Source organism: Nymphalis io, chromosome 9, assembly GCF_905147045.1.
Source record: "Nymphalis io chromosome 9, ilAglIoxx1.1, whole genome shotgun sequence".
Taxonomy (NCBI): Eukaryota; Metazoa; Arthropoda; class Insecta; order Lepidoptera; family Nymphalidae; genus Nymphalis; species Nymphalis io.
Window position 1 is genome coordinate 10,350,040 of NC_065896.1, and position 26,080 is coordinate 10,376,119.

At 33.1% G+C, this 26,080-nt stretch overlaps 2 protein-coding genes across 9 annotated transcripts in view; both read left to right on the top strand.

The window, feature by feature from the left end:
* The window catches only part of LOC126770501 (caskin-1), a 249,340-nt gene extending 243,593 nt beyond the window's left edge, over window positions 1–5,747 (top strand). For 4 of the 6 annotated variants that reach the window (XM_050489914.1, XM_050489913.1, XM_050489909.1 and 1 more), the window contains 5 exons: window positions 672–779; window positions 986–1,126; window positions 2,073–2,201; window positions 2,643–3,224; window positions 3,442–5,747. In XM_050489914.1, coding sequence (XP_050345871.1) covers window positions 672–779; window positions 986–1,126; window positions 2,073–2,201; window positions 2,643–3,224; window positions 3,442–3,747 — 1,266 coding nt within the window. In that variant the 3' untranslated portion in view covers window positions 3,748–5,747. The remainder of the gene's footprint in view (window positions 1–671; window positions 780–985; window positions 1,127–2,072; window positions 2,202–2,642; window positions 3,225–3,441) is intronic. The other 2 variants (XM_050489910.1, XM_050489911.1) reach the window with 2 other exon arrangements.
* Window positions 5,748–7,938: 2,191 nt separating this feature from the next.
* LOC126770646 (synaptogyrin) overlaps window positions 7,939–26,080 on the top strand; it is a 55,411-nt gene continuing 37,269 nt past the window's right edge. Inside the window, exons 1-6 of one of the 3 annotated variants that reach the window (XM_050490154.1) lie at window positions 7,939–8,182; window positions 9,518–9,755; window positions 18,608–18,744; window positions 19,508–19,679; window positions 19,915–19,991; window positions 21,287–25,214. In XM_050490154.1, the coding sequence (XP_050346111.1) occupies window positions 8,081–8,182; window positions 9,518–9,755; window positions 18,608–18,744; window positions 19,508–19,679; window positions 19,915–19,946 (681 nt within the window). In that variant the 5' untranslated portion in view covers window positions 7,939–8,080 and the 3' untranslated portion in view covers window positions 19,947–19,991; window positions 21,287–25,214. Of the gene's footprint in view, window positions 8,183–9,517; window positions 9,756–18,607; window positions 18,745–19,507; window positions 19,680–19,914; window positions 25,215–26,080 lie in introns of those variants that run through there. The other 2 variants (XR_007669471.1, XM_050490153.1) reach the window with 2 other exon arrangements.

A 26,080-nucleotide genomic window follows, 5' to 3' on the forward strand; every position in this document is an offset into this window, starting at 1 on the left:
ATTTTGTATTTTTATTTAAAAAAAAAAACACTATGCGGTTCTTTTGAAACTAGTTTTCTCCCGTGGCTTCACCCGCTTGCTAGGAGGAAGGGGGGCAGATCTGAAGTCAAAAAAGTAGCCCATGGCCATCTTCGGGATTAAAGCTTGCTTCATACCCACTTTCATCAAAATGGGTTCAGTAGTTTAGTGTGAAAGCGTAACAGACTGAGTTACTTTCACATTTATAATATTAGGATAGAAACAATTATTGTACATTCCATTATACCCTTTTTGTAAAATACTTCCGTTCTCTCAGGAAGATTGATTTACATTAATAACTATACTATGCATATCGTATATATATATCAGATAAAGTCCCGAGATGGACCAGTGGTTAGAACGGGTGAATCTTAACCGATGATCTTGGGTTCAAAGCCGAGCAAGCACCACTGAATTTTCATGTGCTTAATTTGTGTTTATAATTCGTGAGGAAATCTGCATGTATCTCATTTCACTGAAATTCTGCCATATGTGTATTCCACCAACCCGCATTCGAGCAGCGTGTTGGAATAAGCTCCAAACCTTCTCATCAAGAAAGGATATGAGGCATTAACCTAGCAATGAGACATTCACAGGCTTCTGGGTGAAGTAAATGTTGTTAAAAGAGTGATTAATAATTATTATTTTTTCAGGGTTCACTAGAAGAATGGCTCCGTCTACTGAGGTTGGAAGAATACGGTCCCGCCCTCGTGGCTCAAGGTTACCGAACCGTCCACGACGTGACACAACTGGCTTGGGAGGTAATTGGTTTGAAAATAAAAAGACTATATACATGAACATACAGTTTCTTTATATTTTATCAACCATAACGAATTTGTCATTTTATTACAGATTCATATTCTGTCTTCAATAAATCCGCTTTTGATAAGCTATGCATGAACACAATAAAAAATACACATTACTTTTGTTTCAAGCCTTATTAACTCTCCATTTACTCTATCCGTAGGATTTAGAGGATATGGGTATAGTTCGCCTCGGTCACCAGAAGAAGATCCTGTTAGCTATAAAAAGAGTGAAGGATATAAGAGCTGGAAAACGGAGTATTAGTAGCCAGGGATCGATCGACTTCACGCGAATATCAGGACAGGTACGACATAGACAAGTAGCAATTTTTTCTAATTGTTTGTAGTGATGTTTTAGATTTATAATCCTATAGATGATTCTTAACATGAAAGTGGATTTTATAATATTTTCATACCAATGGCTTTTAACCATATCCACTTTCATAACTATTATAAATTTACAAATACTTGACCATAGAGCAACTTTTAGTTTTTCTGTTAAATCAAATTATATGTTATCTATGAATCATCACCTCAAAACAATAATGTCTTAAATTATGATTTAACTATTTTTTATGTATATTTATTTTTTTATCATTCATAATTTCATTTCATTCATAATTTATATCTTTTAAACTGTTTTCTTTTTTAATGATTAAGTTTCCACTAATATTTTTTTTATTGTCTTTTGTTATTATTTTAACAAATAGAACCAATTATTAATGAATAATAATATCTAACCATTTTATATTTTACTAACGACGCTTAAAATAACATATGGCGTTTAGTAAAACTTAATAACCAGTCGTTCTGCAGGCCATATAGGGCTTTAAATGTTAGCTCCATGTGTAAACAGCCCAGCACTAAAGTTTTTTCTTTGCAAAGCCAGACGTGGACAATTTATGGGAAAATAAAGTCCATAAGGACCGAATTGGCTTCAGGTTATCAGACAATTATCGAAATTCAAATTTTCCCGACACGTTCTGATTTTCATTTACGCTTAGACGTTTAGAAGTTTCTTTTCCATCGCCATCACTGTCGCTGTCAAACATCTTTGCGACTTTGAATAAAAAAAACAACTGTCAATAATATTTGTTTAAGAAAAGTATCAAAGACTTTTATAAATATGAGTCGCAGAGCTGTCCACATCACCCGTCAACGCTGCATCCACCTCATACCACTAGCCCGAAGCAGCATGTGAATGTTTTGTTTTCTTTTCTTTTTCCAAACACAAACCGCACTTGGACCTAGAAGGATTTATATCCGAGGGAGCATTACCAGCCCTGGGAGAGACACGCGAGAAGTTACCATAAACCCCCCGATCTAAAGTTTGACGCCCTACCAACGCCCCTATGTGGCACAGACTTGGTCCCCATCCAGGTATGACACTGACAGATGTCAGTTTGACATTGCACCTCGGCACCCGGCTTTTATGTGCACCTGACTTTTGAACGTGTTCTATGCGTGTGTTACCCTTGTTTCGTGTTTACTATGCCTAGGTTGATCTTATAGGAGCTGAATAACGTAGATTGCACGGTAGATATTAGTATATTTATATTATAACAAGATTATTATAAAGCATGATACTTTAATAATGATTAATAAAAATCACAGATATTATAATAAAATTAATAAAATAATATTTTTTATTAAAATATAAGTATTTATATATAGTATTTGTACATGCTAATGCATGTTTAATATTCTAACGGTAATGTTTCAATGATTGTGATTTGTATTGTGAAAAGTTGAAAGCTGTAAATAAAAACCGTCTATTTGCTACAAATACAAAAGAAAGACTAATAGATCTCAACTTCTCAGATACGTCATCCACGCGGTAAATCACTTGAGAGTCTGGAAGACCCTTCGGAGAGAGCATCGCATACGACATTTTCGCCCGAAGCCGGGCTTTACTATGGAGGTCAATGGCGACGTTCCTACGACGACGGAGATATAACTCCAACAAATGACAGCTCCTACGAAGGCGGAGGTACCCTACCTCGCCCGAGAGGATTAGTTAGACCACGACCGGTAGCAAAAATCCAAGCGACACCGGCATACAGAGATAAATCTCCTGATTACACGTACGACGAAATCGCGTACTCGGCGAGACTTCAACGCGTCGCGTATGGAGCGAGCCCCCACGTTGCCAGGAAGCCTCCGCCGGAGCCCCCGAAAAGGCAGAGCTCACAATACGCTCCGTTTACCAGATTCGGGCAGACCACAGTAGAAATACATCCGGAAAAGAGCCTCCCACTCAGCCTACCGGCGTACCCGAGCTCGGACTCGCTGAGCGTGTCGCTGGACAGCACGGGGCTGCTGCCGCCGCCGCCCGCGCCCTCCTCCCCGCCGCGCCGCTACGACGACGACAAGCTGCGGACCGGCTCCGACGCCAGCTTCAAGGTAGGGCGTAGCTAGTAGTAGCTCACGTGTAAATCGAAATATTGGTAACAAAAACCCCTATCTTGCCCCTACCGATACATCTTCTCAATCCTTCTAATGTATTATTTTGTAAATATATACTATTTTTTTAAATCATGGTATTTCCGTTTTATGAATATTTTTTTAAAATGTTTATGAATTTTGACAGAGAAATCTCACAGAATATTTTGCTCCGCAGTCAAGTTCGAGCACCGAATCGGATAGCATTCCATTTGCAAATGAAAACGCAGGAACTATAAAACAGAATCGGGGTCAGATAGCGGGGCGTCCCCACACCGTCGACTATGGCCGGGCGGGGATCCCCCTCGCCAACCTGCCGAGGAACCCCGACAAGTCCAACCCCCTACCGGAGCACAAGGAAGAGAACAAAAGTTCAGAACCCGTAGACGTCCTCAACGACATCGGCAACATGCTCGCTAATCTCACGGACGAGTTGGACGCTATGTTAGAAGAAGAGAAACGTCAAGGCCTGGCCGATTCCTAAAATCCCCCCTACAAAAGCATTGTACTCGAATACAAAATTGATTTAAATAGAATGAATAAATTCCAAAGATTAATGTCTTGATATCTGCAACATTGATGCGAACTATTGGAAGTGAATGTTAATTTTTTTAGTGTATTTTGGGTAATAATGGAAGTTATTTATGAAAACTAAACGATTGTAACAGTTGTTTTATCGTTGTTCATGTGTAAGACAATTCTTAATAGCAATAATTCTGGTTTGACAGTCATAAAAGAAATTAATGATTAGCTTAAATCGCCAAAGCATGCTTTTACAAAGTCTGCAAGACATCGTGTGACATATCCGAAACGCTGTTTAGTTGAAGATAATTAAGATTTAAGTGTTAAATCTTTTAAAATTTGCTACTTTTATCTCTCTTTATTGTACTGTGTTTAACATAAGGATTATGTTAATATCAAATACGAATTATAAGGTATTTAAAAACTAATGTCATTCAACGGACATTTTGCGGTTTGTCTTCGACTAGCGCGCTTACACTGCCTTGATCCGTCGCCTTGCTATATTCCTACCAAGTATCAAAATAGTTACATCAAATCAACTTTTAACCGACCTCGTATTTTAACTTATATCAAGCCAGAATGCTGTTTTATTGCAATAATAAAAAATATGCATAGTTTCTTAAATACCTCCAAAAATCTGTACTATCTAGTACTTTTTTTTAATATTTGTTTTTCGATAAATTCCATTTTTGTTGTTCTTTATAAATAGTTCCTTATTTAAATTTACAATAGTTGTGTTTTCGTTTCCCTCGGGATAGCTTAAAATTAGATTTAGTCGGATCCAACAGATGAGAATGGCTATTTTTGTAAATAACATTTTTACTTAAATTATGTCATAGAATAAATATATCCTGTAGTTAGTTTTCCATGTACAATAAAATTGTAGAGTACTTTAACAATATTGTGTAGAATAGAATAGTTAGAATTTATACAAAATGATAGCTCTAGCGATAGTGTGAAAATTTAGGGATTACAATGAATGTATAATAGCCCTTCTTATAAAGTAGTTATAGATTTCATACATGTTTGTACCCTTTGATTCCTTTTCACCCACATTAATTGCAATTGCCAAGGGCATTTGGCATGGCATTGGACCAACAATTTGCCAAAATAGTGACGTCACGAGCGATATACAAACCTTTCCTGACACCTCTATAAGGCACACTCGATTGGTTAAACGACCCTTGTGCCCACGCTGGCGCTTAATGCGAATCATTAAAGTTATAACTGCTTACACTGATGCCTGTTACAAAAGTTTAAATGTGGCTTGTACCACAATAGTTATATATATATGAAAACTGATGTACCAATTCTCATACTTTTGTATTTTAATAAAAATCATAACTGTATCTCTAACACGTAATTTTAATACTGTCCACTAACAATGTGATATGAAGTGGCCATATTATAATACTGGTGAACAATTTCGTTTAAATAAAGAATAAAGTGGTTGTTAGAGCCGTGTAACATATAGCAACACTCCTTTTTATACACATGACTAGATTTTTCAAGCTAACATGAAGTAAACAATAAATAATTTTAGTAACTAAAGGTAGCAAGTTATAAAATATTTTTAGCTTTGTATTGTAAATATATATAGATATCAGTGTTTCTATACCGTCTCCTTTGATACCTAACACGTCATATTTAGAACTTTTGTATACCTACCTGTTAACGAAGCCGTCACTCGTATGTTTTTTATTTTATTTTTAATGAGCTAGGGTCGCTAGAATAGATCGGTGCTAGATATGATATCTGAATCAAGCCATATATTTTGCGTCATTATTATCGTTAATTTAAAATTAACATTATCCTTGGTCTATGAACTAGTCAAAATTATTTTGTTGAGTGACGGTTATTTATGATTAATGTTTAATGGTAATCAACTATTACTGGAAGCAGCTTATAAATCTCTTATTTTATAATTCATTTCTTATTTGAATAAATATTTGTAATATCCAATGATCTGTGTTTTTTTTTGTCTTATGAAATATACTGTACCTCGGATAGCACTTACAACAGTAACAGCCTGTGAAAGTCCCACTGGTGGGCTAAGCCCGCCTCTCCTTTTGAGGACAAGGTTTTTGGTGCTTATTCCATAGCACTTAGGTTATAATCTATCTCAATCGCAGAAGGAGCAAAGATAAACAGACCGTACATTTATCTATTCTATGCGATTTGCTAATAGCCGTATTACTACAAACAGTTCTTGATTAATTTTGATATACAGGTAATTAATTTAAAAAAAACATCTAATACTCTGGAAATCATTCAATGTTTCAATTGTTCCTCATGAGGTCACTACATACATTAATCTAAAAATTTATAAAATTCTTTACCTTGAGCTTGGTTTGTTGGAGACACGTTCAAGTTCACTTTTTTGTTAATTTTAATCATTAATAATTATTTTATTATACATTAAAAACCTACAAACTAAGCTAACATTTTTAACACGACAAGTTATACATATTATTCAATTAACATAATATTTTCAATATAAAATTGCGATTCTTTGCTTAAGAAAATAAAGCAAAACATATGAACTTTGAAATAATGACAAACAAAGTAACATTTTTAACATATTTGATATCTGTAAAATACCTACAACAAAGCAACAGCAAAAACACATAAATCTATCAAATGTAGAATGTAATGTCAACTGTGATGGATGTAATAGTTCTTTTTGATAATAAATAAATATATATTTTACAACGTCAGTATTTAACTAAAAAATTGTGGAGTAAACTAGAGGGTCAGGACAACACATAAACATACTCTTGCCTTGCTGAGCCTTCAGTCTTCGTTCTGGTTTGATTCACTTTTTGTAGAAATTAAACAATAGGTATCTCTATCATTACCCTACATTAATATGCCGTTAGACATAATACGATATACGAAATAGATAAACTTCGAACCTAAACTTTCTGAACTATTTGACTTAAGTGATCGAGAGATTATTAATATTCTAACATGTATAGGCGTTTCGTCACAATCAAAAGTTTCTTTTTTTTTATATGCGCTGGTATGGCAAATGACTCTACTCCACCTGATGGTAAGTGGTAGTAGAGTCCAAACACGACGACGGCCAGTACAGTCGGGAAGAATGTTCTGTACTAGCCGTCCCCGCCTTACCGGCCCGCAAGATGGATCTTCACGCCTCGTTTGAAGGAACCCGGGTTGTAAGAGGAGGGGAACACGTGAGCTGGTAAGGAATTCCATTTTTTGGTAGTACGACTAAGAAAGGAGTTGCCAAATTTCTTTGTGTGCAATGTAATTGATGTCACAGTTAGGCGGTGACATCGAGAACCAGCTCGCGTGGACTTAAGAAGGAAGGGGGAAGCAGGAATTAGAGAGAATAATTCCTCAGAGCACTCGCCGTGATGCAGTCGATAGAAAGCGCTCAGTGCTGCTATCTCGCGACGCAATTGTAAAGGTTCAAGGGTTTGTGACCTTTAGGTCGCCAATAATGCGTACAGCATGTCGCTGCAACCGGTCTTCAAATCACAGAATAGTTACGCCATAAGAATTTTGTAATTTCCCCCGTAGATCCTATTTTAAGAATTGATTCCAGTGTCCTATAATATAGCCGTGTTGCTCATCATGAGATACTTTACTTATATCGATGTAGACAAGATATTGATTTAATACATATATATTTCTTTATTTTACTCAAAGACGGAAGTATTTCATAAATAGCTATTTAATTGTTGGGATCAGACTTGGACAAAATGTAATCATATTAATCATTAACGAACAAACAAATATCTGTCACTGTTGTTTTAATAACGCTGTTATTTTCATAAATTCATTAGATCTCGTTGTATATCTATAAACATAAATATATTTTTATCGCAAATACGACACTATTATTCATAATATTCTCATAAATTAATCCTAACATGTAACGCTACGAGCGTAAATAATAAATTTATGACAATATCATGACAATTACCTTGGTTATATTTAAAAATATATAGAATGAACATTAATATAATAAATACAAAATAGTGAGCAACTCTTTGTTTAGCATTAAATTTTATTCAAAATTAGCAAAATGAAATAATTCATTTTGTACATTTAATCTGTTACGTAGGCTCTTTCTTTATTAAATTTAAAAAATATTTTATCTGTTGTATTTGTCACTGTTTGCAAATTTGAGCTGAGTAAGCTGCGCGAGCCGCGATCGATAACTTATATTGGAAGATATTCGGAGTTTGTGAGGTCAGAGCAGAGACATTGATGGGCTGTAAGGTTCAACACTAAAATACTTACAGTATCTTTGAAAAGTGCATAAAATGGATACGGCTGGAGCTTACGGTGGCGGAAAGGCCGGAGGAGCCTTTGATCCTCAAGCTTTTATCCAGCGGCCTCCTGTGATAGTCCGATCAGTTTGTTGGGTAAGTTATATATGTAACATTTGATATTATGTCATATAACAAGACAGTGGAAGAGTTTTTTTAAATATATACTAACTATTTCATAGTTCGAATTTGATAACTGGATTCTTCTATCTTTTATTCGAAAAAAACCTACTAATTTAAAACAAAAATATTTTTTATATTTTTATATTGGTCATATATATATATATATATACGGATATGAATATGAAAAGTTAACATTATCCATTAATGTGACAAAAATCATGTGACTGACCTTGTGAATTCAAATGTTATACATTTTCTTAACAAGTTTCAATATACGTACCACAATATATTACAGAATCAATACAATGCCATCAATAGGTCAACAGGGAACACTTAACATATAGTTATAATAGCATATTCAGCTTCATACCACTCCCTTATATTGTATTGATTTACAACCCTTTATTTTATTTATTTTCCTTTCACATAAATATATTTTATATTTGCCTAATATATTTTCATAATTAAAACAGAGATATTATCACAAATACTTAAATGGAAAATATGTCAATTTTAAATTGCAACTATACTCTTAAGATTCATAATTTCTCAATTTTTGTTAAATATATAATTGAACATATACATATAATTATATCAAATGTAATTTATGTATATTAAGAAAGAAAGAGAAACATTTGGTATTAAATGGATTCATTCAGTGTATTAATTCTGATGATATTTTTATTTATTTATTTTAACATTTTTGTAATTCCATTTTGATTGGAGGAATAATTACTAATTATAGTACAAATAATTGTAAATCATTTAACATATTTTTTGAAATTATATTGTATAGTTGAATTTATAATAGTAATCTGAATATAAATATGTTCAGTTTACATAGCTTTGTGTATTTTTATCTGCACTGCCTATGTATTTAATTAAAAAAATTTTTTAGGAGTTCTTTGAAATCACATAAAACGATTTTGTTCAATTTGGAATAAGAGATAAATGTTTGCAATGATTGATTGATTGGTTTCTGATTCAGCTTTAAATAAATTATCAATAATTTATATCTTTATTTGAGTCTAGAATATTTGTGTAACGATCTAGAAACAAAATAAAAACAAATTCATATATAGCATTACACAAGCAATATTCTGATCAAAATCAAAATGTATGGTAAATTTACTTTTGAAAAATAACCCGTTTCAATGAACAATGAACATTTGCCGTAAAATTTCCTGGTTGTTCTTAAAGTTCTCCTTTAATTATCTTGGTAACATGACAATTTAAAAGTGTTTGTCATGTGTAGATTATAATAAAGCTTTTTTATACATTGTGTATATATTAAATATTCTTTCGCAGCTCTTCAGCGTAATTGTAATGGGTTGCATATCAGCCAAGGGCTGGTATGTAAGCAAGGCTGATGGCAACGAGTACTGCGTGTACAACAACGATACGAACGCTTGTAACTACGGTGTCGGTATATCGGTTATAGCTTTCGTAGCGTCAATCGCCTTCATCGCCGGAGAGTATCTCTTCGAGCAGATGTCGTCTGTGAAGACTAGGAAGCATTACGTGTTAGCCGATATGGGATTCTCAGGTAAGGTTTAAAAAAAAATTTTTTTGGACATGATTAGATTATAATTTTAAGACTGAATTCAAGTAACTTTTTGTCTGTATATTTTCTACTGTCCGATTTCGGTCACAGCGGTTATTCTCAAGGTAGACAAATCAACAGCGCAGAACATATTGCAAACACAAGTGTACTCTCCTTTTTTTTTAACGCTGGAAAAATGCATTACGCATTTCCCCCACGGGGACAGTGAGGGGATGTGTGGGGCTCACTGGTGTATAGGCGCCGAGTGCGCCCCGAACATCGGAATACCCACTAAAAAACCAGCGGTAACCTTTCCGTCTTAACGAACGATGTTCTGACGAAGTGTACTCTCCTTCCCTTACTCTCCTAATTCGACGGGACAACCAATCCACGAGCGGAATGAGTTAAGGAAAACGGCATTACGTGCTTTCCGAGGCGCGGGAGACTAAACAGTGGTAACTTCCGGGTGCTACTGAATGTTTCTTGACAGAAAAACCGAAAAACTTTTTTGGTCCGACCCGGAGTTTGAATCTAATAGGATCTTTGAATGTAATAGGACCGCGAGATCTGCGGCCTTAGCGGCGCATTCTTTGTTGCTACATTTTTTTTCTCGCTGGAAAAACACATTTATGTGTTTCCCCCACATGAGGTGGGGGGTATGTGGGACTCGCCGGCGCTGAAGGGGCTGGAATACCCACTAAAAACCAGCGGTACCCACTCCGTCTTGTCGGGGGACGTCACGGGATCGCTTGCGTATACTACCGTGCCGTCCCGACGGTTGGCCCGCTTCTGCGTGTACCACTTACTGTTGGTAGGGCTTTGTGCAAGCTCGTCTGGGTAGGTACCACCCACTCATCAAATATTCTACCGCAAAACAGCAATACTTGATATTGTTGTGTTCCGGTTTGAAGGGTGAGTGAGCCAGTGTAATTACAGGCACAAGGGACATAAAATCTTAGTTCCCAAGGTTGGTGGCGCATTGGCTATACGCGATGGTTGACATTTCTTACAATGCCAATGTCTAAGGGCGTTTGGTGACCACTTACCATCAGATGGCCCATATGCTCGTCCACCTTCCTATTCTATAAAAAAAAAAAAATCCTAGGGAGTTCTCGGGGTACAGAGACCCCCTAGCCCCGGCGACACTCACGGCGGGAGGAGAAGATGCGCATAGCGCCGACGTCTTCTCCCCGGTCTTCTTCGGCGAAGCGGGTCAGCGGAGGCACTCTCCTCGCGCTCCCGCTCCGCGGCCTCCTGCGAAAATGTCATGTCGCTGAAGGAGACCAATTGTTGCTACATATGTGTAACATACACATTATCACTTCATGAAATATTAATCATCCCATACATCGTCAATGGGCCACCAACCTTGGAACTAAGATGTAATTGACAGTCCATACATAACACTGGCTAACTCGCCCGTCAAACATGAACACCAAAAAACTAGGTATTGCTGTATGGCGGTAGATCGTGTGATGAGTGGGTGGGTTATGTTGGGTACCCAGGCGGACTGCACAGCCCTAAACACAATTAATTGAAATTTTGTGATTTATAAAGTATTGCGACCTCCTTAGTACCCGGAAACTATTTGCTGTGATCCAAGATACACTATAATTTTAATAAAAATCTAGTTACTTTAGCTACAATCGTACTTAGACAATTTGATTTAACTAAATACAAAAGCCAGTATTTTTTTATGAAAAATTAAATAATGATACATCGTTGTATTTTTAATTTATTTATGTATGAAAGTAAGTTTTCATATCGTTTCCTTTACATGCAACTTGTTGTAACATTATACAGAATGATATTACGTAAATACGTTTATTTCCAGTGAATGCTAATTCCTAAACAATAATAGGTATTTGAAGACATAATGTGAAGTAAAGTCTATGTAAAAAATAAGTGTTATCTGATGCGAAAAGTCGTAACTTTTATTTGTTAAAATGTAATATTTATTATAGTATTCTAAAATTTTTTAACATTTAAGATGGTTTAATTGTCAGAAAAACATAAATTTTACGTTCAAACCAAATGAAATAAAAACTAAATCATATCAATTAGCTACAAGCTGTTATATACAATATAAAACGGTAAGAATTGAAAGGATTAAAGACTACTATCCTTTTTAAACGCATACATAAAAACGAGATAGCAATATATATACTGAGCCTTGTCAAGCTATTTTAGTCCAGCGATTGTATTGATTCCGGTACATACTCTCCGGAAGTTCTCAAAAGTAGACTGACAAACCGTGCAGGATATAATATTATAGATTACAAATGTGTACGCAATTACAGATGCATTCAATTCTCATCATCCCATATGATTGAGAAAATTCTGAAACAGGAACAACGCATTTACGTGCTTTTTGAGGTCGGAGAGTGTGACACTGCCACTTCACAATCTTGGGGCTGCAAATGAAAATTTATTGACAGTTACTATAGCTTAATAGGCTAACTATTACCTAAAACTTGAAGAAAAACTTGAAGATAGTTAAATTGTTTTGTTTATACTAGAATGGGCGTCATTGTAACGATCTGTTATTTTTAAAACTCGTCAAAAACAATTTGAATGAAAAATCATAGTGTTTAGTTTTTATTTCTTCTTACATTTAAACTCGGAACTAGTTCTTGTGACTGTAGCACTAGTGCTATATCCGGCTCCGATCACAATAATCAATAGTTCGAAAATATTCATGTTTGATAACAGACTAAATTGCTGTGTCATTATGGCACTTTTAACCGACTGCAAAGAAGTATTATTATTCCACAATATATATGTACATTCACCTTTGTCGTAATATTGTTATTACAATGGTATCAAATTTACAGTGTTTTTTTTTTTGATATACCGAATTTAAATCTTAGGCAGGTACATTTAGCAGTAGTTATATATACATATATAATTTTTATTTATTTAATCATCGTTAAATGGGTCACCTGGTGGTCACCTCCGGCCACTCGGATTGAGGGACATGTAGAGTCCTTTACACAGTGAATGTGCCGCCAACAATGGCATCCAATTTTTACGTCTTCAAGGATAACCTAGTTAAACAAGAACATGAATTTATTTTTGAATTGAATTAAATTTATTTTTACCGAATAAAGTTTAAAATTGTAAACCAAATAAAATAAATTACTATAACAGTAACCAAGAATAATAATGACAATTCAAGCACTAATTTAAATTAAAGCGTGATTCTTAACCGATGATCGTGGGTTCAAACCCGGGCAAGCACCACTGAATTTTCTTGTGCTTAATTCCTGATTATAATTAATCTCGTGCTTGACGATGAAGGAAAACATCGTGAGGAAACCTGCATGTGTCTAATTTCACTGAAATTTAGCTACATGTGTATTCCACCAACCCGCATTGGAGCAGCGTAGTGGAATAAGCTCCAAAACCTTCTCCTCAAAAAAGGAGAAGAAGCCTTAGCCCAGCAGTGGGATATTTACAGGCTGTTACTGGTAAGCACTAATTTCCTTAACAAACATTTTTTTTGCTCGCTTTTAGTTGCCAATCAAAATTAGACATCGTTTGACTCAAAAATGAAACGCAGGTAATTGAAAAGGCGTTGAAAAGAAAATTCAATGAATATTCAACTACGTAATTCTTAACCCAACGCAATTTTAAAATAAAAGTGAAATTACACTATAAGACTTATATTCAGGGTTGCTATTACGAGTCACGGCTCACTTTTTGGAGAAAAAATATAAGGGATTTGATGGAATTTTTAATTTTATACTAGCATTCCATATTCGTAAGTGTAAAATAAGGATTTTATCCCGTCCTATATAAGACATTCGCCGACTGATCTATTGTCATATCTATCTTTTTTACGCAATGGAAACCTTCTGAAACGTACCTGTTGACGGGTTATGTTGGATTCATACCCACTAAAACCACTAAAATGGACCGTCTTCGGCGCGGATCGAAAAGACGGCGGGATCGTATCGATATAACGTATCCGCGGCCCCACCCTAGCCATCGTACATACAATACGCCCCGCATCTTATGCGTTTATTTAAGTATCTTGTAATATTTCTAAAACTACCGTTTTAAATTGCAAATTGTTAAAAAATAAATATCTATCTACATAAACATTAAAATTAATATTTTATTAATTTCGGATTATTTTTTTGTTTCCTTAAACTAAATTACGGTTGTGGTAAGTATTTCCTCTTTTTTTAAACATAATAGGGGTCACACTGAGTTATGTAAAAAGTATATATATTTGCTGTCTTTGAGGTTTTCGTAGACATTTTGGAGACAACAAAACTCTAATACAGTTTTTCTGCAACTGCTATAGTTATGGTAGCGTTCTCTTCAAAAATGCCTGCGCTGATAAATTTATTTTAGACTACGTTAGCATATTATATACTAAAAAAGCCACATATTAATATACTATAGTTATAGCCTATGTCCGTTTCCTAACTGTAAACTAAAATAATATGGGAGTTGCATATCAATAGGATTTTAATTTATTGCGTGAAAACGGAAACAAAATTTACATCTTTATAATATTAGTGTAATGTTTAAAAATTGTACTATACAAAAGAGAACATTATTACCACGTTCGGGCCTTTTAAATCTATTAACCTATTCAGGGCCTTTTTCGAACCTTTTAGGAATCCCAAAAAAAAATACAAACGACACTGGGTTTCGCAATTTCGAGTCCTATTAGGCCTTGGGGCCTTGTGCCGAACGTGCGCATAGAGTAATGGGAGAAATAAACGCTCCGAATCTCATTAGCATCCAACCAACGAAGTCCTCGTACCCGTTCTAAAAAGATCCACCGCAATTTATCTCTGAAAGATTTTTAATTTTATATACAAACTCGGTTCCATTCTCTCGAGTTCGAGGAATTAATAAACGCCGGTATAAAATGCAACGATGTAATAAAACCATTAAGTATCGAGTCATATTATTTGACATTAGCTTGGATCGTTCGTTCTACAGCAATTGATTTTATGGGGGTCACGAATCTTTAACGTCCTTCATACGTACGCTTTCCATGGCTCTAATTACCGACTTTTAAGTATTTCATTATTTTTGTTACAATAATGTTACACTATTGTTAACGATCTCTCCGCTGAATAATATAAATTCGACAATGACTTTGTATGTTTTGTTCAGCAATTTGAATTAATTTAGTATTAAACAAGTCCTAACTTCGTATTAGAAAATATATAATCGATATTAATTTGTAATTGATATGTTTATGTGTATATTTATCTCGATATTTTAATCTTCATTAAAATACATGACAGTAATTTAAGCATATATCGTTACTAAAAATTGTCGTTTACAATTTGGACCAGAATTGTTGAGATAATCCGCCAGCTCCCTAACTTTTAGTGCGGTACTTGATTTAAAAAAATCTTGAACTCTCGAATCTTAAAGTTTTTACTTCCATATTCTCCTTACAAAATCGGGACAGGTTTTTAGTTCATTATAATCAGTGATCATGCTATTTACAATGTACCATCAACCATGAATTGACGATTTTTTTTATATGATTAAAGTTTTTTTTTTCTAACGACATCTCGACCACTGGAAGCTATTTAAATTTCTTTCCACCTAATTTAAAATCAATTATTATTATAAAAATTGATAAAAAATATCAAGCCTCCATAATTCTATGGTATAATGGCCGCCGAGCTATTCAAAATTCGCAGGTTCAATCCTGCCCTGTGGCTATTGCAGTACTAATTCCGAATTTTAGTATTTCTATAACTCATGATCGAATTTTCATGTGCTTTATATTTGTGTTCATATTTCATCTCGTGCTCATAGGTGAAAAAAAAACATAGTGATAAGAACTCTTTGAGTCTACTAAAATTCTGCCCATATGTATCCACCAGCCCGCATTGGAACAGCGATGTGTAGTAAATTCCAAACCTCCTCCTACAAGAGAAAGGAGGCTATAACCCAGCAGTGGGATATATATATATATATATATATATATATATTTGTCGCGTTTGGACTCTACTACCACTTACCATCAGGTGGAGTAGAGTCATTTGCCCTCCCGGCGAATATAAAAAAAAAAGACTGCCACTTTACGCTACTCTCAGAAATTGCTAATATTCTTTTAAAAATAAAACAAAGAATGTTAATTCCTATCGTTTATTTAAATTACGCGATCGTTGAAAGCGGCTTTTGTTTCAATAATTACGAACGCGTACATTGCCTGGCTGAAAATAAACGATAAAATAAATCGACTCGATAAAAAAAAATTACGTAACTTTTTAAATTATATTTTCAACGTTTTTGTCACGGTGGTCACGGCATCACCATTTGTTTCGTTATTTTTTGTAATCTTTCTAAACATATATTCAAAACATGACGAACCAAATTTCCGTTTAACAAAAATAATGATATTTAAACCCAATGAAAAAAATATGTATATATCCGTACTTTGGAATTTGACCATGTCTCTCGTGCCTCGAAAACCAAGTGAATCTGTCGATTCTGCGCCTGTAATAACTACAGTCGTAATTTAATAAAAAAATAAAAAAGCAAAAATTGATAAATAAATTAACATTGTTCTTAGACATTTTTACAAATCATTTACTAATCACACAAGGACAGGCGTAGCAATAATGATACAATGTATTGTTGTTGGCTGAAAGTTTTAACTAATTAGTTAGTCATATCTCAAACCAGCTTATACAAGTGTCTTAGTGGGTTCTAATGGTAGACACTTGTATAAGAGATGAATCATAGAATAGTCTAGTATATGGTCAACGTAACCAACCATAAAAGAGCTGCAGTGCTATTCTGTAAGAACTTACTTCATTACTCATTCGTAAAATATTGACAACCGACTTATGATCATATACTATTTATCATTACTTTTATATAGTGTAATTACAGGCACAAGGGACATAAAATCTTAGTTCCCAAGGTTGGTGGCGCATTGGCTATAAGCGATGGTTGACATTTCTTACAATGCCAATGTCTAAGAACGTTTGGTGACCACTTACCATCAGGTGGCCCAAATGCTCGTCCACCTTCCTATTCTATCAAAAAAAAAAAAAACGTGTATTCTTAAAATGTTATAATTATTATGTTCAATGTCGCATATCACTTATATATTATTTCTGTTATTTAACGAACCGTTTCTGCAGTGATTTTCGGGTTTGTTCTTACAGAACAGCCTAATCCTACTGGCCTTTTTAAAATTAACTATATTATGCGTTGTCAATTTCGAACTAAACTAATTACCTACATTTAATTTTACGTTTATATCAAACAACGGCATTAATATACGTGTAAGTCCTTTAAAATCATTGAGAACTAATACCGTGTCACGACCATGACCCACTTAAAGCGTTTTATCCACTAGAAAATCTGGGTTGCCTACGGCGTTTGTTTTACGATTAAATACAAAGCTTTATACACATGTAGACAAGTGTATATGTCCGTCCATTATGACATTAATATTTTAAGGCTGTTCTGATTTTAAATAATATCACAATATATAATTTTGTGCTACAAATTCGTCTCAGTTCAAATTATTTATTACCAGCCAGTATCGGAATCTACTTTTCAGGACTAAAATATTGATCGAGATATGGTATTCATTTTCAATATAAATGTTGGTTTGCATTTGACGTCGTAGAGTCCAAATGGCTTGTTCATTGACTCGGAATGTTTCCTAGTTGACTTCCTTGAAGAGGTGTTAGTTATCTGCGTGGGATTCTGAATTAATAAATCGATCCGAATAATATATACAAATAATAGGATGTGCTCCTGACCCACTTCGGCCACGGCGGCCATTTTCCACACAAGCGCAAACACATCGCCTTCTATTCCCTCGTTCTGTCACAAGTGTGTATGAAACCACAAATGCAATCTATTCGATTTCATCAAATACGATTTTTATTCTGCCGTACGTGCTATTCGTGCAATTTCTAACCCGAGCCCAATTATTATTTTCGAAAACGTTACGTGAAACATAGATTTTTTATAGAATAGGAAGGTGGACGAGCATATGGGCCATCTGATGATAAGTAGTCACCAACGCCCATAAACATTGGCATTGTAAGAAATGTTAACCATCGCTTACGTCACCAATGTGCCACCAACCTTGGGAACTAAGATGTTCTGTCCCTTGTGCTTGTAATTACACTGGCTCACTCACCCTTCAAACCGAAATACAACAATATCAAGTACTGCTGTTGTTCGGTAGTATATCTGATGAGTGGGTGGTACCTACCCAGACGAGCTTGCACAAAGCCCTACTACCAGTAAATATTAGTAAGGATTACGCTTAATTACGTTGAAATTCTAAACGCGTCGTAAATAAATGATCAATGTAGTTTATTAATTGAAAAAAATTACACAAGGTTTTATTTAGATTGGTAACTACATAATAGCAGTAAGGTGTTGCAATGTCCTTTTATATATTTTTGTAAATAGAAATTCCGCTATTATTAATAAAAAAAAATGGTTTACGGATGTGTGTTATGGACACACGCAAAGAAACAATATTTATATATCTATATATATGTCCTTCTGCTCTCTGCCTCATTGGTCTAGTGGCTTGATGTAAGGCCACAGACGCGGAGGTCCAGGGTTCAATTCCCAGGTCGGGCCAGTAAAAAGTTATTGGGTTTTTCTGTCAGAAAATTCTCAGTAGCAACCCGGCGTCTGGAAGTGGTCGATCGTGTCGGATTGCCGTCCCATCGGATTATGAGAGTTAGGGAATAGAGAGTGCACCTGTGTTTGCGCACACTTGTGCTCTATAATATCTCCTGCATAGTTGGCCTCTCTTGAGATTGGCCGCCGTGGCCAAAATCGATGTTGCGGATAATATTATTATATGTCCTACTTATCAATTACAGCGTTCTGGGCATTCCTGTACTTCGTCGGCTTCTGTTACCTGTCTAACGCCTGGGGCAAGACCGAGACCCCTCCGATGGGCACTGCTAACAATATGCAAGGCGCCATCGCTTTTTGCTTCTTCTCTATATTTGCTTGGGTAAGTATTTAAGATAAAACGATAATTTTAAACGGCTTCTAACAACAGACGACCATTGTTCTACCCAGCTGTGAGAGAATAGTCGCAAGCGAATATATAAAAATAGATATCAATGTAGATTGAACTAATTTCAACTGTCTTTTGTTAGATTGCATGTTTTCCACTGGACCTTCTTGGCTCCAATGCTTAACATACTTGCAGACATGGATACATAAAGATAGTGATATAGGCACTATTTCAATCAATGTAGGTGTTAAGACAAATAAACCACATTGACATTGAATTGACGTGATGTCATTGGTCGACATCTTAAATAATATCTATGGTATTCATTATGAATTCGTGAAGATATACCATTTTGACAGTCGACGAAGTTGTTTGTGGTTTTTACAATTTTCTTTTTTTTTTTTTGCTAGTTAGTTTTTATCTTTCGGGCGTAAAATTAAAGTGAATAAAAAAATATTATAAATGAAGATGCACGTATGTTAAACAAGAACTGTTTAACAATCAAATCTATTAAAAAAATCTCATGAAGTGTGTTAAGCTAAAGTTTGCTTATCCTTACTACTTCTTCGATTTGTATAGGCTGTAGGTGTTCGGCTTTGTACGTCGACTACTACAATAAAGTTCTAGTTAGATCACGTTTGTGTATAAAGCCACATACCATTTAGTAACCGTTACTACGGTGTTAAATCATCTATAAATAAATAAGTTAAAGTCAAACTAATGGTGAATAAATAACTGTACTTTTCGTACTTTGCAGGTGGCATGCGCGTTCTTCGCGTTCCAACGGTTCCGCATGGGCGCGGACGCGGCTTTCGCACCGGCCTACGAGGTGGAGGGTGCGGGCAGCCCTGGAGCCTTCCCTGCCTACCCCGGCGCGCCCGACCCGCAGCCCGCTTACAGCGACCCGCCCTTCTCGCAGCCCCACACTGGTGCAGCATCATATACACACACACAAACATATACATAATAACTATATAGGATAACCACTCTTTCATTATATCTATGGTGCTTAATTATGCTATGCTTCATTGATTTTTATCATTTGTTTTATTTAGTAATTAAACCTATTGCTACAAGAAAAATAGTTTTTAAAAATCGCTTTGAAATAGAAAAACTTCTTTTTAATAAAGTATAGGATAACAGTGTTATTTTTCTTTATTCCAGGCAATGTGGACTACACTGCTCCGACTTACTAAACTGGCTCTTTGGTGTCATCTTTCATGATTATGTTATTGAAGCAAGTAAGTTATAATTAATACATTTTTATGTCAACAAAACATACTTGTGACATACAACAAGGATCATTCAAAAGTGTTTTTTTTACCACAAATGATGGTATACATAGAATTCAATCAATACAATAATTTGACCTTTAATTATTATCAAATAGTATTCAGAAGAAACATGAAGTAAAACTATTAAATTTATTTTTATATCTAGTCAATATATTTCTTAAGCTTTGGATTATAAGATAATGACTCGGGTGGTGGCAAGCATTTCAGTATATGATTTGCTTAAGTTTCTTATTGATAAAGGTTGAAGTCCAGATCAATACAAATCGATTTGATCCGGTTAATAAATGCCCTATGTTGCTAGAATTTCAAATTTGAGGGTGTTGTATTTTACAAATTCAGCGGTACCTTGGTAGCCGACGCGGTCCACAATGTATCTATTAATAGTGTCTGCCATATTAGCAAATCATATAGAAATTTTGCTCGACAGCTCCCTTATTTAGTCTCGAATAATTAAATGATTTTACCAAAATGAAATACTTTTACCTCTCAACTCTTAACTATAAATATAAATTAGAAAAATAAACATGTGTTAATTATAGCTTTAAACTTTGTGATCCATTTTGTTACTTATAATTTTATCTTAAGTGTTAAGACTTATTACTTTGTCTCGTGATATAATCATGTTAAGTTAAATATGTTATTTTTAATTAATTTTAAATCATGTTTTAGCTTAATATCGACTTTGGTATTTATATATTTTCATTTGATATGACAGTACAGATTATATAAACTCATGTAAACATTTGTATCTGTCAGAGATGTGTTTGATTTTTATTAATCTGTTTCGAATATTAATTTTAATATTTTATTTTATTGTTATACAATTTATGTAGATATATATATATTGCTTCACAGTACCTGCATGTAGGTATATATTCGACAATATACCCCCATTTTTGTAAAATAATAACCTATATATGTAAATAACAAGAAAGTAAATATATATTACTTATACATATATTCTTTATGTGATTCGTTGTTATTGTGATATTTTTATTATTTATTATTATTTTTAAAGATTAACCATTGACATACATTTTGTGCCATGTGCATAGATGTCATAACATTGATTAGAAATAATATCAAATTGTATTTAAGAATGCAATATTTTAATGCATCATTATAGTAATATATCACAGTATGATCACTCAAATAGGCAGAGAAATTCATCACCATTTATTCGAGAAGCTATGCAGTGACAGGATTTAATAGAGTGCTTTTGCTTTCAATTGTATGGACAGAACGAGCTCTAGGATAGAAGGAAGAAAGTATTCACTCGCAGTTGAAATTTCAAGCGAAAAATAATATAACGTATGCATCCTATGACATAAATAGAAAAACTTGTATGATTGTAGAAGTCAAGGCCAAGATTACAGCCAATATGGTGAGGATAAAAGGGTGACGACGAACTGTATATTTTAACACCCTGATAAAATGTCTAGGACAAGCGCTGCTTGAAAAGTTAAAGGATAGCATGTCTTTTAGTCCTGTAAAATTAGCACAGAGGTTGGTTATAAAAGAACAAACACCATAGTTCACTTTTTAAATCAAAATTATATCTGTTTCGAACAAGATACATATAGCAAAGGCCCCAAATTGTTGCAGATAATAAAAGTTAGTAAAATAAATATAATCTATATAAAAATTAATCAACCTTGTGTCTCAATTTTAAAGAAAAAAATATATACAGACATTTAACCTTAAATTTCTCCATTTCATGATGTCTTATTAAGTGAGTAGTAGTGATTGTGCTGTATATATTTTAATTAACTTGTAAGTTAACAAGAAGTTGATGAAGATTTTCAGTATTTAATGACGAAATGCTTTTTTTATTTACATATTGAGTAAAATAAATTGACTTAAATCAACTGAGTGTAAACAAAAAAAGTATTATGTTGCTTGCAATTTATAAACATAGAATGTAGGTAATCTTTAACTTGCATATCGATGTAATTTCTCCTTAATGTATAAGACGCAAGTGGTATCGTTCGAAAATTAAATATTACACTATAAATTAGATAAGGTCAATGTGCAATTGTTTTTTTTTATTTGATTAATGTCGACTGTTAAAATAGCTTCGCTGTTATCGTGTATTGTAAACTGTTATTGGTGTTAATAATCTGTGTCGTTTGACTATACCTGAAATAAAGACACTAAGTATACAAATAAATTGCTACTACGTGACCCCTGTCGTTTAATTTGTTAACGACAGAAGTCGTTTAATTCGTTAAATATACTTTACTTTTTTTAAATAACGAATGTAATAGCAATTTTTAATAGGTCAAGAGCATAAGTAAATGAGGCTGTATGGTAGTAAACCTTTGCCCATTCTGAATATTGCAAACGAACGGCAAAAAGCAAAATTTTAACATAAATTATTTGTAGTAAAATCAATATAATACAAATCATGAATAGTCAAACGTTCACGTAAAAATTAAGACATTTCAGTATTATTATATCTTGACATTATAAAATTAATAGACACTGTAATGCTGTTTTCAGACATAGTATTTTTTTATAAATTGTAAAAGTTATAATATTAACTTTATATATTCTTAGCGTAATATTTTTCTTAGAAAAATGTATCAGATATTAAAACCATACTTTTTGTTGCTAACAGTATTTCGAATTAATTTAAAATTTTAAACAATCCAAGGTCTAAAATTTAGTACAAATCAAATAATGGTGTATAGTATTTTTTATCTGTACCTCATTCCATTAGGAAAGTCATTTTCTTTTGTTGACAATTTGTTGTGCACTGCAAAGAATGTGTTATTTAATACAATAATTACTTATTTTTATTGAACCTAATAATTGAGCGACTTCTTTAAATATTTCAATAATAAATATTGTTTTTAAAATAATAAGACCTTTTTGGAATAGGTATCTGAACAGTAGTGTTATCAATACTGTTAATGATATGTCAGGGACTGATGTATGTATACAACTATAATGCCAGTGGATGATACTAAGCGTTATGTACGATGATCCAATCTCAGTATTGCACATGTTTCCAATATAATAGTAAATAAACGAGACACATTGATTGAAAAATATTTTGATTATTTAGTGATCATATTATTTTACTTGAAATTGCTCCAATTTTAGGAACACTCCTAACAAAAATTAAAAATAAACGAACACCTAATCATTTTCTCCAACACTTCTTACATAATACTTGAATGCAGGACATCTTTGGTGTAACAGTATCTTATTTATACAGTCATCTTTCAATCGGCTCTTCCAGTCATATTGAGAGCTATTGTTAGGTATAACAATAACTTGAAATGCCTAGAGATTATATATTATAAATCTCAAACAAACCCTTAAAAATGTGAGTGGAATCCATTATCAATTAAATGAACATTTCGAAACGTTTTTTTATAGTTATTTGTAATTTAATCACATTGTAATAATGTAACATTAAGATATGGGTCGATAACGTTTTATTTAAAATATATAACTTTATCAGTATTGATAACAATTATGGCTATAAAATATTAATTCATAGCATGCACTGTTATTTGTATAAAGTATTAGCAATAATATTCAATTTATTATACTGTTTCATCCAAAGAATATATTATAATGTTATGTAATCCGTGTGCATTTTATAAATTCATTTATTTTTATTATAAATGAAACTTTGTATAATATTATTATTAGTCGCGTGGATCATATAGCTTATGAAATTCTTTAGAATCACCTAATTTAAATATGATAGAAAAATTTATCGTAAACAATATCATATTAGTAAGTATATAGTATGGTTTTAATTTTATGATTAAATCTTCAAAAAGGGATGACAAATGAAAGATATTTTATTGCCTAAAATTTTTTAAATTAGAATGTCTTCATTATCAGTAGAATCATATGGATGATATAGCTTCTATTTTTTATAATTATAATTATGCCAGTTTAAAAATAATGTTTGGTAGTCACTGTATCGATTGTAACTCGCTGAGTCATCGTTATTTCTTGACACTTAATTGTAGATGTGTACTATCTAGATGTAGATACAACACCTATATTAGAAATCTGTTCTGATAATAACGAATATTTACTAATCATTACACGAAAAGAAAATTGTAATAAGTGTTAAATATTATGCTAAAGTCAGTGTTTGGTGATCAAATGTTATTGTGCATAGTTATATATAAAACCAGTTTCATCTTGTTAACATTGTACGGCTGATTGGAATCGTGTTCTTCAAGACTAATACTGAAGCCGTATATGAGTGTTTTTAAACTGGGTCGGTAAGTTGTTAGGCTAGTTATCTTCCATTCCTTATGGATAAGCTATTTACAAGATATAATGGCAGGCTACTATTCTTTTTTATTTGTTCAAGTAAAGAGAACAAATATTCATGATAGCACTCAGCGTAGTCGTATTTGATGGATGCAATTCGCATTTCTTGTTTAATCGTGAATTTTAAAGACATTTGCCGATTGATAACTGTTTTAAAACACTGTCATATAAAATAATTAATTTTATATGATTCGTATTGTTTCAGCAAAGTTTTAAGAACACAATTTAAAACAGCAATATTTCTAAAACCTTTCATTTAACTTTAACCGCCAAATATTAGGTAAGTATGTTAAATTGTCATATGTCAGTTGGAATTGATAACAGACTATACCATATCAATATATTGTATAGTTTATATATTGTTATAATAAACTCACATTTTACGTAATAGCGCATTTTATGAAAACTTTTTTTATATCATAAATCGAACATCTAAATTATATTTTGAAATGATTTTATCTTTCGAACCGGATGAATTTCATTATTTAACTAATTAAAATATCATCACTTTTGCTTACTTTGTGGTAATAACTGACATAGACAATTTTTTAAAGTTACCAAAGATTTTTAAATGATACATCAATTGAATATAATTTATACTCTCTCATTTAAGTTGAAGCAATGTTATTGGAATGTGGTCTCTGGTTCTATAAAGGAATTAAAAAGTGTCTGTTGGCAAGTATGATTTATTAACTTATAGTATTTTTATTTCTAAAAATGTTACCAAAAATTTCACACGCACAACTAAAAAGTGGAGAGTATATTATAATTATATTCAATAAGATGACAAATATTTGTTTATTGCATTGTATTATCATGTAAATGAGGAAATAATGAAATAAATTAAATGATAGATATGTGTATAGCTTGTTTTATTTAAAAAATACCTAAGTTTTGGACAAATAATTTTGAAATCATTTGTCGGTGTCATATTAGTTCATCGTATGAAGTTCACTCAACATAAGGAAGCACTACGTGTACGTTGTGGTTGGTTTAACGCATTTGGAGAGCTGAATTTATTATTGCATAAGTATTTAAATATTTTTATTCAAAAGAATATATTTTATTATTGAACGAACATTTCTTCAATAATTGTAACAAGTTTCTATACAACTTCACTTGTTAGTATAACTAGGCCTAATCTTCTAAGTGAATTTTAAACCAATTACAGAGATAAACATTTCCTTCTTCCAATCCTTTTGATGCTGGTGACAATACAATATAATTACTTCTACTTAGTCTTGTAACTAGTTCGATATTTCCGAAAAATTAAATGCTTGTTTTTAAAACTGTCACGTATTAAATATTATAAAACTTATCTACGAGCACACTTAAAAGTTTAAGAACCAATTGGTTTCAGGATTAAAACTTTTAGCTTTTATTTATCTTTGTACCTATCTAAAGTTATTTTACTATATTGTTATCTTATAATTATTGATTGTTAGCGGAAAGTGTCAGCTGGTAGCAGCGACTAGTATAATATCTTGTTATATATAATAATATAGGAAGCAATAATCTCTATGGGCAATGGTGACAAAAAATAAATACAAATTATACAACAACTATGTACTTACTATGTTATCAATAAATTTCTACATAACAAAATAAAATTCCACCTCCGCACTGGTGCTTAAGGAACAGGGTTTCTGGTACAGTGGTATCTGGCGATGTTACACGATTTTCGCGTCGATGGACTCGAAAATGAATATTCGACAAATGTTTTGCGG